At 38.4% G+C, this 16979-nt stretch overlaps 1 protein-coding gene across 1 annotated transcript; it reads left to right on the top strand.

The window, feature by feature from the left end:
- Nucleotides 1-12: 12 nt before the first annotated feature.
- txk (TXK tyrosine kinase) lies at nt 13-16966 on the top strand. Its single transcript, XM_007571797.2, has 16 exons — nt 13-1702; nt 9421-9469; nt 10799-10880; nt 10956-11081; nt 11458-11522; nt 11716-11775; nt 11860-11914; nt 12117-12196; nt 12274-12398; nt 12952-13026; nt 13499-13670; nt 13755-13971; nt 14903-14967; nt 15183-15301; nt 15385-15542; nt 16572-16966. Exons 1-16 carry the CDS (start codon nt 1690-1692, stop codon nt 16641-16643), a joined length of 1533 nt encoding a protein of 510 aa, XP_007571859.1. The 5' UTR covers nt 13-1689; the 3' UTR covers nt 16644-16966.
- The last annotated feature ends 13 nt before the right edge of the window (nt 16967-16979 follow it).

Genomic DNA, 16979 nt, shown 5'->3' with positions numbered 1-16979 from the left:
ACATTTTATTCTTGTAATATTTTGCATTTATTCTTAAAATATGATGACTTTTCTCGTATTATTTCAAGTTTTTTCTCAAAAAATGTGACTGTTCTGGTGATATTATAAAGTTATTCTCATAAAATTATGGCTTTATTTATCCAAAGATATTTAAGGAACTGAGAGTTTTATCAACCACCTTGTTGAGTTTATATAAAACCAACTATGTTTAAACATCAACAGACTAGTGGTAATAAGTAGCCTAAAGATCAGCTTTGTGGCCAAATATCTCCAACCCCAACATCTGTCTTTGCAGACCAACAGGAAACCTTCACTCTCCCACCATCCTGCAGAGGTTTCACTTCTGTTCCTGGAGATTCAGCTAACAAGAACTTCCCTGTCTGACTTCACTGGGCCATCAGATTCAAGATTTACCAACCAAACCAAAAGCTACCATGAATATTAGCTGTTATTTTAAAGAGACAGCTCAGTTTTTGTTTATTTTGTTTGTTTTTAAGTGCGACATTCAATCTCCTATCTGTGGAAGGAAGAACCTAGCATGATTAGCATGATTAGCATGTTTGAGAACCAGGAGAATCAAGCTAACAGTAAACAGAGTCCAATTAGCAGAAAGTCAAGATATCAACTATTCAAGCTTTCATCTTATCAAGTCAAGCTAATTAGTCAAGCTAACAGCTAATTAAAGTCAAGCTAACAGATTACATAAACTCATAACAATTGCTAATAAACATCTAAACACAGGCAAGCTAACAGCTATTCAAGCTAACCTTGGCAGATTATTTTAGCAAGGTGATGTATTCAAGCTAACAGATGAGCGAGTGAAGCTAACAGCTAATCTGGTCAAACTAGCAGCTTTTTAGAGTAACGCTAATAGCTAACGGTGTCTAATAAACTGCTATTCTGTAACAAGCTAAGCGCTAATAGAGTTAGCGACATAGCCTAAAGCTAATGGTCTGACATAAAACAAGCTAACAAAACAGCAAAAGTATAAACTGGTAAAAGTCAAGATGCTAACAGTCAGTGACTTATTTCTAATTTGATTTAGTATCAATTCAATCGATTATATCGTTTTGATTAATCCATTCACACTTTAATTTCTGCTCTTGCAGCTTTGATTTGACCAAACAAACGGTCGTGGCGTCGTTCTTTTTCAGGGCTTTGAAGCAGAAAACATTTTTAGAGTCGGTAACATAAAGTGAAAGAGTCAGATTGAAGGGCTGACTGTTTTCAGAGCTGCATGACGATTACTGTATGTGTGCCCTTCTTCTTCCTGGATTTATTCTCAGACGGATGCTTTGTGGTTTCGTTCACGTCATTGTTTCACTTCCTCTGCTCTGCTCTCTTTGTCTTTCTATGTCTCTATAAACTCTGGCGAATGAAGCACAATTTAAAGAAAACGTTTTACTCTTTCAGCAGCAATCCGAACATCAACACCAGCAATTAAAAATCCTCTTTCTGAGTTTATTGTTGGCTCTTTCTGCTGCTCTTCTTCACCTACCTCACTTCCTCCACCCACCTGCCCCTTTTCTCGCCTCTGACTCCACGCCTCGGCCGCTTCCTACCTGCAGCATCACAGCAGCTGCGTCCATGCTGAGAAACTGAAGCCGACTTCGAGCTCCAGAACCAAAACTGGAGCAAAACCAGGTGGAGGAAGAGGAGGGAAGAAGAGAGCGAAGACCAAACACCAACATGATTCACTCGAGTAAGTAGACACTCTAAAATCTGAACATTTACGCCTTAAACTTAAAGAGAAGAAGAAGAGCAAATGAAGGGGGTTAGAAGAAGCAGATGATTGGTGTTTATGTACAGGAGACGCTGCCACGGATTCATTAAACACTCAAACATTTACAATATTCTGCTTTTAAAACTGCACAATCAGCCAAACCCGAAGAGTGACGGTTAGTCTTCGTTTCTCCATGACTAATCAAAACAAAGCGCCTCACTTTACAGCGCGTTGCTGCACCTGTGCAGATGGAAACGCAGAGAAGCTCCTCAGTTAGCAGCTCTGGCCTGCAGAGGTTTCAGTTCTCACTGCTGGCAGCTTTTAGAGAAGCAGTTTCACATCTGGTCTGGGATTTAATTAGAAATTAAGAAGAAAACCAAAGTAAACAACCAAGGTGACTTCAGTTATCTAGAAATAAAACCCCAAACAGCTGATTAATCATCAGAACTGGCAGGAAATCTGGAATTACTCACAGTTTTACATTTTATATACAAATGTTTCAAAGCAGAACTTTTCTCTTTGCTTGTTTCTGGTACGCACATAAATCTGACGCGCAAGAAACATCCATAAACAACAAGCAGAGACAACTAGTAGCACAACATGTACATTTTGGTCACAAAGCTCAGTTTTCCTTTTGTTGAGGCTCAAACATGAGCTGCTGCACCTTTAAATGTCATGACAACAGGATTTACGTTTTCTTCATCGTTCTGCCTCTTTCTGTTTAAATCCTCGCAGGTTTTTTATTAAAATAACTATAAAAAGTGTCCTATAGAGCCCCACCACCAACAGAAACCAGAAAAAGTAAATATTTTCCTCCTTAGCAGCCAGACTTTAGTTCTCAAGACGTTTCAGGGTTTTTCTTTTGGCATTAGCTGCTTTTTCAGCTATTTAAAAGAAAAACAAACCAGTTAAACCTGATGAATTCAGAGTTTTGTAGCGAGCAGGCAGTGGGTCATGACCTGGAATCAAACCAGAGATAACGTCTTTGCTTTGCCATCTCAGCGACTCACTGCCCCAGCTTGTGCCTTTCAAAGACATTCAGCACTAATTTGGATAAAAGACGAGGAGAAAACGGGTGAAATGGGAGCAAAACTTCAAACAGAAACTCAGAAATCCAGAAGAACCACTGATTAGAAAATAAATCAGCTTTACTGTCCCAAAATGGGGAAATCCAGCAGAAGCAGAGTGACAGAAAATCAAGACTTTCAGGTTCAGACAAAGAGAAAAGTATAAAAAATAAACAAAAACAAAATTAACAGTAACATGCTGTACAGTAAGTGTAAAATTACAACGTAAATACGGTGCTGTTACCAAAAACAGCGCACTCTGATCCAAGGAACGTACAACGGATCAGGATGATTTAAGAAAATCCCAAATATTCATGTTCATTTTTACAAGTGAAAAAACAACAGAGATGTGCAAAAACCAGCAGGGATGAAAACATTTGTTACGTTTGTTTTAAGGCATGATGGTTACAGACAGAGATGGGAAGAGCAACCAGAAATTATCCTCAAGTGAGAGTAAAAAATGTTTGATTAAAAATAAACTGAAGTACCGACTAACTGGTCAAATTACCAATTATTTAATGTTTACAAACTACATCATCAGACAGACTGAACTACAGAGTTATGTGGAAATTTTGGTATTTTAAACATCAAAATGAAAATAGTAATAAAATCAGGAAAAATAAATTTTCAATAAAAATAAAAAACTTATGAAACTTTAACAAAAACTGCAGGTGTGTGTTTCTGTGTCTGGTGAATTTTTAGTAAAAACATGTTGGTTTTTCATTCATTGGGTAGAAAATACAGAAATGTTACTCAAATAAGAGCAGAAATACTTCATAATAAAATGACTCAAGTAAAAGTAGATAGTAAAGTGTAGTAAAAATACTCCTAAAAGCACATATTTTTTCCAAAAACATTAGTTACCATCTATCGTCTTCTGGGAGGAAGGATCTCTGTTAACGCTCCTTTGTGCACCAAAGATGCAGCTTCATGTTTGAGGAAGGAGAAATTATCCATTAGTGATTTTATTTTAACCTTCTGTCCTTAAATCCACAAGATCTGAAGAAAGTCTGGCTGCTTGGAAGGAAAACACATAAAAGTTAGAGCTTAGTAACAGATTTTCTACTAATTTACATTTCAAAAGTGTCTCAAAGCAAAACAATGTCCAACTAACTGTCAGGCATAAAACATCAATGTCAGTTTATTTAAAAAGCACTTTAAAAACAGCTACTAACTTCATCAAGGTGCTGCACAGTTTTCTTAAAAACACAGATAAAAACACACAGGAACAGAGAAAGAAGAAACTAAATTTCTTAGAAATGTGTCCAAGAGGAAGCAGCAACATAAACAGAACAGGGCCTAAGATTGAACCTTGAGGGACTCCATAGCTTAGTATTACTGCCACAGAAGAGAAGTGATAGAGAGGAAATGAAAAACTTCTGTCATACTAACATGATGAGAGCCAAACTACCAACATGGTGCTAAAATCAAAATGAAAGATGTCATGGTCAGTAGTATCGAACGCTGCAATTAAATATGACAATAAGACAGAAATGTTCCCTCAATCAGCTGTTAGGAGATCGTTAAACACTTACAAACGTGTTTCTGTGCTGTACTCATGTTTAAAACGGGACGGTAATTTCTCGTAGTTGCAGTAGTTTGTTAAAAGTCGTAGTTTGTTAAAAAAGATTGAAATAGAATAAAAACTATTTTCACCAACACTTTAGGTAAAGATGGTAGTTTAGAAATCGTCTGTATGAGCGAGTTTGTTGATGGACCAAAACGCATGGATCATGTTAAACATTTAATAAAAAATGACCGGAAACCACAGGGAGCCAGAGGAGAACAAAAACAGGAACCCAGTAACAACAGGGAGGTGACAACAGGAGCAACTGGAATGAGTTGGAGGTTGATTACTGAGCAAGAAACAGAGGGACGATTACGAATGGACGGAGAGAGAGAGAGGGGGAGAGAGAGAGACAGAGAGAGAGAGAGAGAGGGAAAGAGACACAGAGAGAGGGAGAGAGGGAGAGGGAGAGAGAGACAAAGAGAGAAAGAGAGAAAGAGAGACACAGAGAGAGAGACAAAGAGAGAGAGAGAGAAAGAGAGACACAGAGAGAGAGAGCGAGAGAGAGGGAGAGAGAGGGAGAGAGGAAGAGAGAGAAAGAGAGAGGGAGAGAGACACAGAGAGAGGGAGAGAGGGAGACAAAGAGAAAGAGAGAGAAAGAGAGAGAGAAAGAGAGAGGGAGAGAGAGACAGAGAGAGAGGGAGAGAGAGACAAAGAGAGAGAGACAGAGAGAGAGGGAGAGAGACAGAGAGAGAGGGAGAGAGACAAAGAGAGAGAGAGACAGAGAGAGAGGGAGAGAGAGACAAAGAGAGAGAGAGACAGAGAGAGAGGGAGAGAGAGACAAAGAGAGAGAGAGACAGAGAGAGAGAGTGGCACAGGGGGTTAGGGAGAGAAACAACAGACTAAGAAATAATCCATCCATCCATCCATCCATCCATCCATCCATCCAAAATAAACAAAGTAAAACAGAACTATATGATCCAAACAGAAATCCGTCTAAATTCATCAATTATTGTTTTTTTATCAAGTGGGTTTATCACCACGGCTGGTTTGAAGGCGGCCGGGACAAACCCAGTCCAAACGCATACGACTCAATGCCACAATACAAAGACCATCTTTAAATAAGTGAGCAGGGAGACGGACGTTTCAAACGAGGGAACTGGGTCGAACTGCCAACACAGACAGAACCACAGTCAGTGAAAAATGTAAATATATGTTACAAAGATCCACAGAAACTGAAAACATGGGAATCCAGACGGTTAATAACTTTACGACTTTAAAAAGTGACCGGTTGATTCTGATTCTGGTTGATGAAGCTCACTGAGAAAATGTCACAGTTTGGATGTAATTATTTAGAAAAACTGGTTGTTTCTGTACAAATGTCCTTTACAAAGTGTCCCTTTTGTCACGTTATGTCCACGAACTTAAACGTTTTACTGAGAAGAGCTCAAACCAAACGCTGTGGTTCTCATGCATCTGGTAAACCTCAGATTCAAAGAGCCAGAATTGTTAAAGCCATTTCTAAAACAAAGTTTAGTGAGGCGGAGACGTTGTTTCCATGCTGAGCTGAGCGCTGAGAAACGATTTCCCAACATTACCAACACCTGACACGTTACTGGGACTAATTATGGTACTTTTATTCATCTAGTTATAGCATTTTGTTCTAATTTACAGGTAAATTAATTCTGTTACATGGTTTTAAAATCTGAACAAAATCTGTTTTGTAAATTTCAGTCGATGCTTTGTGGAATATTTTTCCTGCGCAGGTTTTTCTGCACATTTACAGTCAAATTCAGTAAATTACAACATATAATGAGTCTCATTTGTCTGAGTATAAGTGCCATTTGGAAATAAAAACCTGAACATATTTTCATTAAAATCACATTTCTGCTCTTAAAAATAGTTTTTTTAATTGATTTAGTGTAATAATCAAATTTTAAATGTTTTTTTTCTTTAGCTGTAAGTGGAAAATAGTCATAATTATCAGAAATGAAGACTTTCAAACATCCATTTGTATGCAATTAATCTTAATTTTAATTAATGTTTCATTATTGATTCAGTTTCTTTGACTAGGCCATTCTGACACATTAATAGGCTTTGATTAGAAACCTTGTTCGATAGAGGGACGAGTTACCAACCGAAACTTATTTAGAAAAGACAATGTCATCAGCATACAGATGTATTTTAGCTCTCATCCATCCATCCATCCATCCATCCATCCATCCATCCATCCATCCATCCATCCATCCATCCATCCATCCATTGTCATTTTTGAGTTTTCCATGTTATAAAATTATTTCTTTATCAAAAACAAACATGGACTGATGCCTTGAGTCGTTTTGCATAGAGTCTGAGAAATCCTTTAATCTCCATGGCAACCATTCAGCTGTGCTAAATGCTTGGGTGGACTTAGCCCCGCCTTCGAGTCACAGCTCCTCCCCCACTCAGCTCCTTCAGACTAGCCAGCAGCAATTAGCAAACACATGGGGAACACCTGCTGAGCTCATTAGAGGAGTTTCTTCTCTGGTGAAAATGTTGGTAAAGGGTTAATAGAGGAGCCATATTGTTATGACTTCCTGGAGGCAGAGCTTCAGAAAGAGCAGGAGCTTCTTAAAGAGACAGAGGCCCAATTTCCAGATGTTAATTTATAAAGTAAAGATATATTTGATATATGCAGCATTTTTATAACAACTGGAGGCAACATAGCTACTTGAATATGTTATAAAATACACAATACTGCCCCTCTAAGTGATTTCTGCAGGCGGTTCGTTGCACATTAAACTTTCCAGGATCGCAACTTGTTAAATCCTTGTTTCCTTTTCCTGCTTTCTCCTGGTCTGTCACACACCGTCCCCATAAAATACACTGAATTTTGTTTCTCTAGTGAGACAAAATGTGAAAAAGTTTACATGACCCATCTCTTCTGGGTAGCAAATCTTAAATAACTGATTAAGAAATATTTACTTTTAGATAAATAAAGCACATTTCTTTGCAAAAGAAGACAGTTAAAGCATTTAAATTGATTGTTTTGCAATTTATTAGATTAACTATTCATTGTGTTTTGACAAGTTTGGTAACACAGATAGCAGATTAGACGTATTACTGAGAAAAAGAGTTCATCGCTCGCTGGCATGTTTATTTTATCACCTTTCTTTCCCCTGAAGCTCTGCTTTCATTTTGTACCTTCAGAATCGCATGAGACTCGTCGCTCTGCATATGAGTGTTTTTTGTTTTTTTTATTCACACAGGAAGTAATGTAGCCACCTCTCCCTGCAGTCTCTGACAAACAATGACCCGGCTACACGCACCATCTTGTTCACTCGCCCACAGAAACACACAAACGGACTCGCTCAAAGCAAAGAGAGTGTTAATTCTGCAGAAAAGGAAACTATGCTTCCTGACAAAGACCTCCCACTTCAAACCACAGAGACACAAAGACAGAAAAAATTAACTAAAACAGCTGGTGGGACAATTTGCAAAGATGCGTTTCCTTGTTAGATTTTGTCTTTTTACTGGTTAAAATTTCACTCTTAGAGGGCAAGTGTGAACTTTAGTGGCTTAAACTTAGCCAACGTCAAACAGAAAATATACGTAACGTATGTTCAAAGCTGCGTCAGCAACAGTTTTCTCTCTAAAATGGTAAAATAAGGATTAGTATTATGTAATAATACATTTAATGTGTAAATTTTATGCAACTCAGAGAGATATCAACACCGGAGCTACTCTGGTTTGAACAAAGACACTTTATAAATGTTAGACAGTAATAATTATTTGTTTAGATTTAAGTATGTAGTTAATTAAAGGGGTGGTGTTGAGTATTTTCCAGGCACATAGTGCCATTTTATAGCACAATCAATTAACTAAGCTACCTTCAGTTGTTATGAAAATGGTGTTTGTATCAAAATAAGAGAAATTTGACTGTAATTGAATGACTTGAAATTGGGCTTCTGTCTCTTTAAGAAGCTCCTGCTCTTTCTGAAGCTCCGCCTCCAGGAAGTCATAACAACATGGCTCCTCTATTAACCCTTTAACAACATTTTCACCAACATTTCACTGAGATGTAGCTCCTATAATGAGATCAGTGGTTCCACCAGGTGTTTGCTAATTGCTGCTGCCGCTAGTCTGGAGGAGTTTTGTTGGGAATCTTGGTTGGAGCTTTGGGTAAAACAAAGTTCCAGCCACCAGTTCACTTTGTATGAACAGGAGTTTAGGCCCTGAATGATGCAGGGAGATTTTAGGATTTCTTATATATGCAATCAATTCAAAACTCTGGGTTAGTTTTTGATGAGAAAATCGCATATAAAGCTAGGAAAGTTCATTTGGTTTGGTTTAAACTTTAACAAACAGAAATTTCAACTAACTTATCTTCTCCTTTTGTATCTACAGGTGTTCCTCAGGGATATGTTTAAGTCCCTGTTTTATATATTTTCATAAATGAGTTATAGTGAGACATATGAAGCAGGAAAGAAACTAATTTCAGCTAAAATACGTCTGTATGCTGATGACATTGTCATTTATGTAACTTTTTTAATCTAGTCATTAAAGGTGTTAAAAAAAGCTTTTAGCATTTGCTGCTCTGCCTTTATGTGAATAGAAAAAGTATGTTTATATAAATCAGTGTCTCCAGGACTTTTAGATTGTTTTTGTGCTTTTTATTCCAATGACGAACACACATTTTGTGGTATTACTTTAGAAATATTTACAAGGAATTTTGTGATATTTTTCCATCATCAAACCAATATTAGACACAAACATTTCCATTCTTTAACAAATTAAAATAGCTTGATTTTTGTTACTCATCACATCAGTCACATTTAAATTAACATAAAATCAGGCTGAGGCTGCAGATGCGAGTTAGCATCTTGCTAAAACCCAATGTTTTCACCATTTTGTGGAAAATTTACAATAAACTTGAGAAAAAAATCAAGTATCTGTTGATTTTGGGTGAATTTCCATGATGGCGGAATTTGAAAAAACTGGAGGAACTTTTTGTTTACATCCATATTTATAGATAAACTATCCAACCATCTAGACTTAACCCAATCTACCATAAAAATGTATAAACTTTAACTTGGAAATGCTAAAAGATTAGCCATAACTTTTCCTCTTTCTGTCTGTTTCAGATCAATCCACCCACTCAATATTCTGCTGCTGCTGTGCTGTTCAAAGCAGGTAAAGATAAGAATTGTGTTTCGAAATGTTAAGGTTGAAAAGTCTTCAGTTACGTTTTCAGTGGTGATTTGGGCTTGTTTTAAGACACTGAGTCAACCCTGCTCACTGTCTCTTAAAAATATTATAAATACAGCAGAGGATCCACAGCAAAAGGTCTGAAAAAGACCAGAATCACGGTGTTACTTTGGCCCAGTCAAAGTCCAGCCCTCAACTTGATTGAAATGCTGTGGTTGGACTTAAGAGTTGAGCAGAAACATGCCGTTGTACAACGTTATAAACGATACAGGGGTCAAGTTCCTCCACAGCAACGTAAAGAGAAAAAGCTGCTGGGAGAAATTGGAGGTATTGAAATGAGGATATTTATATCTTCCCAGTTCGTATAGTTTTGCATATTTCTAAAGATACAGACAAAATGTCCATCCTGCAGAAGCTCACAGATTGAGGCCACGTTTTAGAGTTTTTAGCTTGTGGTTACCCTCGGAGCCATGTGGTGAGCGAACCTTGTCCAACGATTGAACAGCTTGCAAAGATGCATGCACCAAAATAACATTAAAGAAAAGCGGTTGAATCATGAAACTCTGTTTTTGGTCTATAATTTTAACAGGAAAATGTTCCTTCATCGCATATAACTTTTCAGTTCATCTCATTTGTAAGTTTCCTCTAAAAATAAAAAAAAATACAAAAGAAAAGGTTTACAAATCTGCTTATTTCAGCAGTTTGACTGAACAATTTGTAATAATAAAGCAAATCTTTGGGTTTGTTTTCTTAAAATGAATCGGGGCGAAATTCAATATTAGATCCCGCCTCCTACTAGCCTTTGTTGTGCCACTTGCTTGCAGCAGATGTTTAGTATGTGTTAATCTATACATATAATACATAATCACACAATTTCTGTCAGTAGGTGAAAGCTTTGGGGTAGCCCCAAAAATGGGTGGAGTCAAATAACTGACTCCGCCCATTTTTTGGGTTGCAACAATTATTCACAAATGTGCTGCTCCAAATATGAGCAGCAGCAAATGTGGTCTGAGTTAACTTTTGGGGCAGCCCCAAATACGGGTGGAGTTCAACAAGTGGCACCATCCATATTTCAGGGCAGCCCCAAAATTTAATACTTAAATAGGTTCTACTTATTTTTACATAATTTTTTAAATGTTTTGCTCATTTTACCTTAAAAATAAGTATGTGCACCCAGATAAATCAAATTTGTTGATTTGCCAGTGCCAAAAAAAGTTAAATCAATAGATCTCAGTGGTGTAAAGATTCATTTTGATACATTTTCACATTGAATAGAAAAAAACCCAAATGTAAAGACGATTTGTCTGATTTCAGGGAGATCAGCACACGCATGGAACTGGAGGGCAGAACGTCTCTCTGCTTCCCAACCAGACGATACCCTGGAAACGCTCGGCGGGTAAGAAACGGCACATTTCTCCGTATCCGTGTGTTACTGAGGTCTAGGTTTAGACTTTTGCTATGTTTTGGTCAGGTGGACAGGTCCAGGAAAAAGCTCCCTCTGCCCCCTCCGGAGAACGGAGAAGGTGAAGGTTTGGTGAGCGTCGTTGCCATGTACGACTTCACGGCCAAGGAGGACTCGGACCTCACCATTAAACAGGTAACAATTTCACACCAGTTCACTGAAACTGTGCTGAATGAAATTATTATCACTGTGGCAAAGTATTTTATTTCATGAATTAAATTATTATCACTGTTGTAAAGTATTTTTTGATGAATTATGAAGAAAAAATACATTTAACTGTATATTACTATCTAAACATTTTCAGTTACACTGTATTCCCATTCATTTTGATCCTTTGCTCCATTTAAATTCATAAAATTGGACATTATGACCTCTGGTCAAACCAAAATAACTGATTTTAGAGATTAGTTGCTGAGGAATGACCAGATATTTACTAGTAGATCAGATTTATTTACTGACATCAAAAAGCAAATAAATAAATGTGTGTAATACTAGTGCTTTGTGTCTCCAGGGAGAGGAATACGTCATCCTCCACAAGCAGGACCAGCTGTGGTGGAGAGCGGAGGACAGACACGGGTACGGCAGACCAAGTCCAGACCAAGTTCAGAACCATTCACTGAAACTGTGATTTCATCTTACAAATTAATCAATCAGCAGTTTCTCAAAGTTTGCAGATTCAGATAAAAACATGTTTAAAACTTAAATTATCGAGGCAGTCGGTTGTAAATCCTCTAAGAACTCGGTTCTGACGTGTCGTTGTTTTGCTCAGGAATAAAGGCTTCATCCCCAGTAACTACGTAACAGAGAAGAACAGAATCGAGGCAAACTCGTAAGTTTTAAACTTCTTATTTCACTCGGCTGGAGAGCGCAGTTACAAAATATTTAATGTTTATTTAAAATGTCCGTCATGAAGGTGGTACTGCAAGAACATCACCAGAACAGAAGCTGAGCAGCTGCTGAAACAGCAGGTATTATTTATTTATGATTATTTAATTTCGCTTTGGGATCAATAAAGTATTTTTGAACCTGAATTGAATTTTGAGTATTGAATTATTCATCACAGTCTAAATATAAACATATTTACACTTGAAAGTTGCAAGAAATTAACTCCTGATTTATCTTAAATGTGAATTTTCACTACAGTTCTAATAATTAATTGCTGTTTTCCAGGATAAAGAAGGTGGTTTTGTTGTGCGGGAGTCCAGTAAACAAGGAACTTACACCGTTTCTGTTTATACAAAGACATTAAGGTAAGTCACAAGTTTTAAATTCCAGAATAAAACTTATATCCACAGAAAATATTTAATCAAATATTTCTTCTGCTCAGTCCGAACGGAGACATTAGGCATTACCAGATAAAGACAACGAACACTGGACAGTTCTACCTGGCAGAAAAACACGTCTTCAGCTCCATACCAGACGTTATACACTACCATGAACACAATGCAGCAGGTAGGAGACGAGTTGGCGTCTCTGCAGACGAAATGGGCGTTTCTCAGCAGCCACACCTAATTGGACGAACCAAATGAGCCGCAACACGATTGGACGAGAATTGAGAACTGTAGGGGTTCTCAAAGACCGGATGAAATTAACATCTGTAAAATATTGTGGAGATTGCAACATATTATTTTAATGTGTTGGAGAAATGAGATAGAATGAAGATTAACTAGCTAAAAAGCTAAAACTAGCTAGAAAACGGATAGCATCTACGCTAGCACTAAATGCTATCAATAGTCTTTTAGCTAATTTGAACTATTTAGTTAATTTTAGCTTTTACATTGTTTTTTTTTACTCTGCATGGAGTAGGTTCCTGTACATCAACATGCTAGTAATAAAATACTAGCATGAATCATAGAGATTCATTTCTGCTGCTGAACTAGCCAATCAGTGTTTTCGCTTTAGAAACGCCCATTTTGAATCTGCTCTCATAGTTTAACATCCTGGTCAGCGGTCATTTTTCCTGTCACATCTTATGGTTTTGTCGTTCTCATGTTTGGGTTTGTAGGTCTTGTGACCCGGTTACGGTACGCTGTGGGCCCGATGGGAAGGTGTGTTCCAGCAACAGCAGGATTCAGCTCAGGTAAAGCCATTCATGTTAAGCTGTTAGATGCATCGTTTAAAGCTGCTGTCTGTAACTTTTAAAGAATATGATTTTTACATATTTGTTAAAACTGTCACCTTGTAGTGACAGTTTGTTATGAGGCAGATAATCTATGAAAAGACCCACTCTTTGAGCTGTTACTGCTGTCTGATGAAATGCCCCAAAATCAACCAATCAGAGCAAGGAAATGGTCTTTAAAGCTGTCAATCAACCACATGTACTCACTGCTAAATGTGCCAGTGGCAGAAAACAACTTACAGTTACAGAAAAATTGTTTACCGCAGCCATCGGTGGCTATGCTAACTAGCATTAGCATTCACAACAGGCCTGTGCTAGCTGCAACATAGCAGATTTTCTGATCTTCTAGTGTTATCAAGGCACACGACTAATAAGATTCAATCAGTTTAACCTGATATTTTATTTTAATTGCCCCTGATTTTCTCTGTTTCAGAGAAGTGGGAGATAAACCCCAGTGAGCTGACCTTCATGAAGGAACTGGGCAGCGGCCAGTTTGGCGTGGTGAAGCTTGGCAAGTGGCGGGACCAGCAGAAAGTGGCCATCAAGTCCATCAGAGAGGGAGCCATGTACGAGGAGGACTTCGTCGAAGAGGCCAAAGTTATGATGTACGGGAGGAGAATCAGTACGAAAACCACCAACGAGACGCAGAGAACAAGTTTCAATAACGTTTTCTGTGTGTTCTGCTCCAGGAGGCTGTGCCATCCCAAACTGGTCCAGCTGTACGGCGTCTGCCTGAAGCACCGCCCCCTGCTGATCGTGGCTGAGTTCATGGATAATGGCTGCCTGCTGAACTACCTGCGGCAAAGGGGCGGAGCTCTGAAGGAGGCCTGGCTTATGTCCATGTGTCAGGACATCTGCGAAGGGATGGAGTACCTGGAATCTCACAGCTTCATCCACAGAGACCTGGTGAGGCTCCAGCAGACCGACAGGGACGCTAAAGCTAGCCACTAGCTAAAGAACAGGATCGCTCAAGCTAGTTGCTAACTCTAGCACAGGGACACTCAAGCTAGTCGCTAGCTAAAAAACAGGATCGCTCAAGCTAGTTGCTAGCTCTAGCGTAATCACACTAAAGCTAGTCACTAGCTTTAGCACAGGGACGCTCAAGCTAGTCGCTAGCTTTAGCACAGGAACCCTCAAGCTAGTCACTAGCTTAAGAACAGGAATGCTAAAGCCAGTCACTAGCTCTAGCACAGGGATACTAAAGCTACTCGCTAACTCTAGCACAGGGACACTCAAGCTAGTTGCTAGCTGAAGCACAAGGATGCTAAAGCTAGTCACTAACTCTAGCACATGGACACTCAAGCTAGTTGCTAGCTGAAGCACAAGGACGCTAAAGCTAGTCGCTGGCTTCAGCATAGGAGCGGTCAAGCCAATCCCCATTGTATAATTTATTCTGTTAGGCTCTAGGGGGCAGTGTAGAGTCCCCTTGAGCAAATGTAACATTTAGAAGTAAAAAAACACAGAGGGAAATTTGCCAGATGCCGTCTGGACGAGGCGATTAGTTGAAGAAACCTACTTTGACCTCACAAACGCATCCGGCATAACTCAAGCTTTATGTCGTCATCAGTGTTTTCACAGCTGCAATGAAAAAGTAGCTAAACCACTGATTACTAATTTAGTTACTTAACTGATTACTTTATTTCAAAAGTAACTAGGTAAAATTGCATGTTAGATTATAAATTACATCCAGCAACATAAACTTGAAAATGCCAATGATGCTCACTTAATTGGAAACAGATTATGAACAGTAACTTCAGAAATATTTCAAAACATCCTGAATATCCGTTTAAATTCTGTTTAAATTCTGTTCTTTATGTGTTTATTCTGTCTTATTCAGGCAGCCAGAAACTGTCTGATTAACGAGAACAACGTGGTGAAGGTCAGCGACTTTGGGATGACCAGGTACGGCCAACACTTTAGCTCCTTAGTAATGATAAAAATGTATGTATTAATTTATATAATTTAACACATGCTGCCATAACAACATCAACATTCTTTTATTTTTTCTTAGTACGGCTCTAATACTCTGTCATAGGAACATATAAACGTTTAGATTAGACATGTTACATTTATTTGTTTCACCTGAGCTTTGAGCGTTTCTTTTAAACCGACTGCAGGTACGTTCTGGACAACCAGTACACCAGTTCCAGCGGCGCCAAGTTCCCGGTGAAGTGGTCTCCTCCGGAGGTTCTGCACTACAGCAAATACAGCAACAAGTCGGACGTCTGGTCCTTCGGTAGGAGGCCTTAACCAATCGGCAGCTGATCGCGTGTTGCTCTAACGCCAGGGGTCAGAGGTCACTGACGTGTTTGTGTTCAGGTGTGTTGATGTGGGAGATCTTCTCCGAGGGTCGAACGCCGTTTGAGAGCCGCTCCAACTTTGAGGTGGTGAACGACATCACCAGAGGGATCCGGCTGTACCGGCCGCACCGCGCCTCCCAGCCGCTGTACACCATCATGTACCGCTGCTGGCACGAGGTACCGACCCGCTTCATCTTCACCGAGAAAAATGGCTCAGAAAACGCTGGGTTCTGGTATTTTCTGCTTCGCTGACAGGCTAGCTGCTTTTAGCACAACGTAAAAACAACAATAGTCTTTTCCAGCGTCCAGTCGGATTGTTTTTTGAAGCAAAAATTAACCTGCAGTGGACCAAGAGAAGCAGCTCTGTCATCCATTGTTATTGTTTTTACTTTTTCTAAAAATATTTAAGCAAATGGCACGAACCAGGGCGGGCCCAAGGTGAGTTAACCAACCCGCCACCACCAGGGGACCAAAGAACACCAAGCTAGCATGATAAAAAACAACATATATATTTAACTAAATGCTGTTACACATGGAAAAACAATTTCTACATTGTTTTCATAGTTGCTACACAAATAATAATTAATATCTTCCTGTTGATTCCTGCTGCTGTTGGGAAAATACAAGCTAACTTGTCAATTTGTTAACTGTAAATGTAGTATTTATCAGCTCATGTTACTTTCAAATTGTTAAAATAATATGACACACTTAAATTCTACTCTGCATTTCAAAGTGCAAATAATTTTTTTGTAGTTAGCTACTCCTGTAATGTCAAAATGAACAGCCATTACAACACTGGTATGATGAAAACTAATTACAAATTATGCTAATAATATGCACAAAACGTAGCTTAGAAATGCTAAAGCATCTGGTGTTGACATGCTGGTATGGGGCCCCCCAAAAAAATCTGCTTTGGGCCCCAGAAAGGTTTGAGCCGGCCCTGTACACAACAACCAAACAAACAAACATCCAGGGGTGTTAATTAGACAAATACATGTAAACATTTATATTTGGAAATTGGCCTTTTCGTTTATACAGCCTGTTATTGATTTAACATATTAGTCCCACATCCTTAACAAATCGAATGAAGTAACTGAATTGGAAAGTAATAACTCCAGTTTAATTTCCATGAATTAAGTGTATATTATTCTGTTAATCAGATATTTTTACTAACATCTTTTCTCCTCATTTTTCTTGGTCTTACAGAAACCTCAGGGTCGGCCGGCGTTCTCTGAACTCTTGGAGGAAATCAGAAAACTGGCAGAAAATCCAGACTAATACAAAGATACTATTCTTTTACCTCTGAATATCAAACTGTTTTTAAACTCATATGTACAAATAAAACATGTTTTAATGTTGTATGTAGATGTATAAATTAAACTTACCTATGCCGGTGCTTTAAATCATTTATTTATTTTGAAATATGCAATAAGACCAGCAAGAGATTTTCAATTTTAAGCTGATTCTAATGTGAAGTTGGTTTTATATATATGAAGCTTCTGTTTATATTAATGTACAGACTGTAAAGTACAAACTAGCAGCAAAACTGTGTATGATTGTTGATGAAGCATGAATGAGTGAATAAATGTCACTTTAAATCTTTATGTTTCGACT

This window comes from Poecilia formosa, unplaced genomic scaffold, assembly GCF_000485575.1.
Source record: "Poecilia formosa unplaced genomic scaffold, Poecilia_formosa-5.1.2 Scaffold288, whole genome shotgun sequence".
Taxonomy (NCBI): Eukaryota; Metazoa; Chordata; class Actinopteri; order Cyprinodontiformes; family Poeciliidae; genus Poecilia; species Poecilia formosa.
The sequence above is the reverse complement of the archived record's forward strand: the minus strand, read 5'-3'. Positions and strand labels throughout refer to the sequence as shown.

Bases quoted from the DNA above. Each gene is read 5' to 3' on its own strand.
- txk (XM_007571797.2), top strand. The intron at 11,776-11,859 runs GTAAGTTTTAAA...TCCGTCATGAAG, and splicing joins AACAGAATCGAGGCAAACTC to GTGGTACTGCAAGAACATCA. The intron at 15,543-16,571 runs GTACCGACCCGC...TTGGTCTTACAG, and splicing joins TGTACCGCTGCTGGCACGAG to AAACCTCAGGGTCGGCCGGC.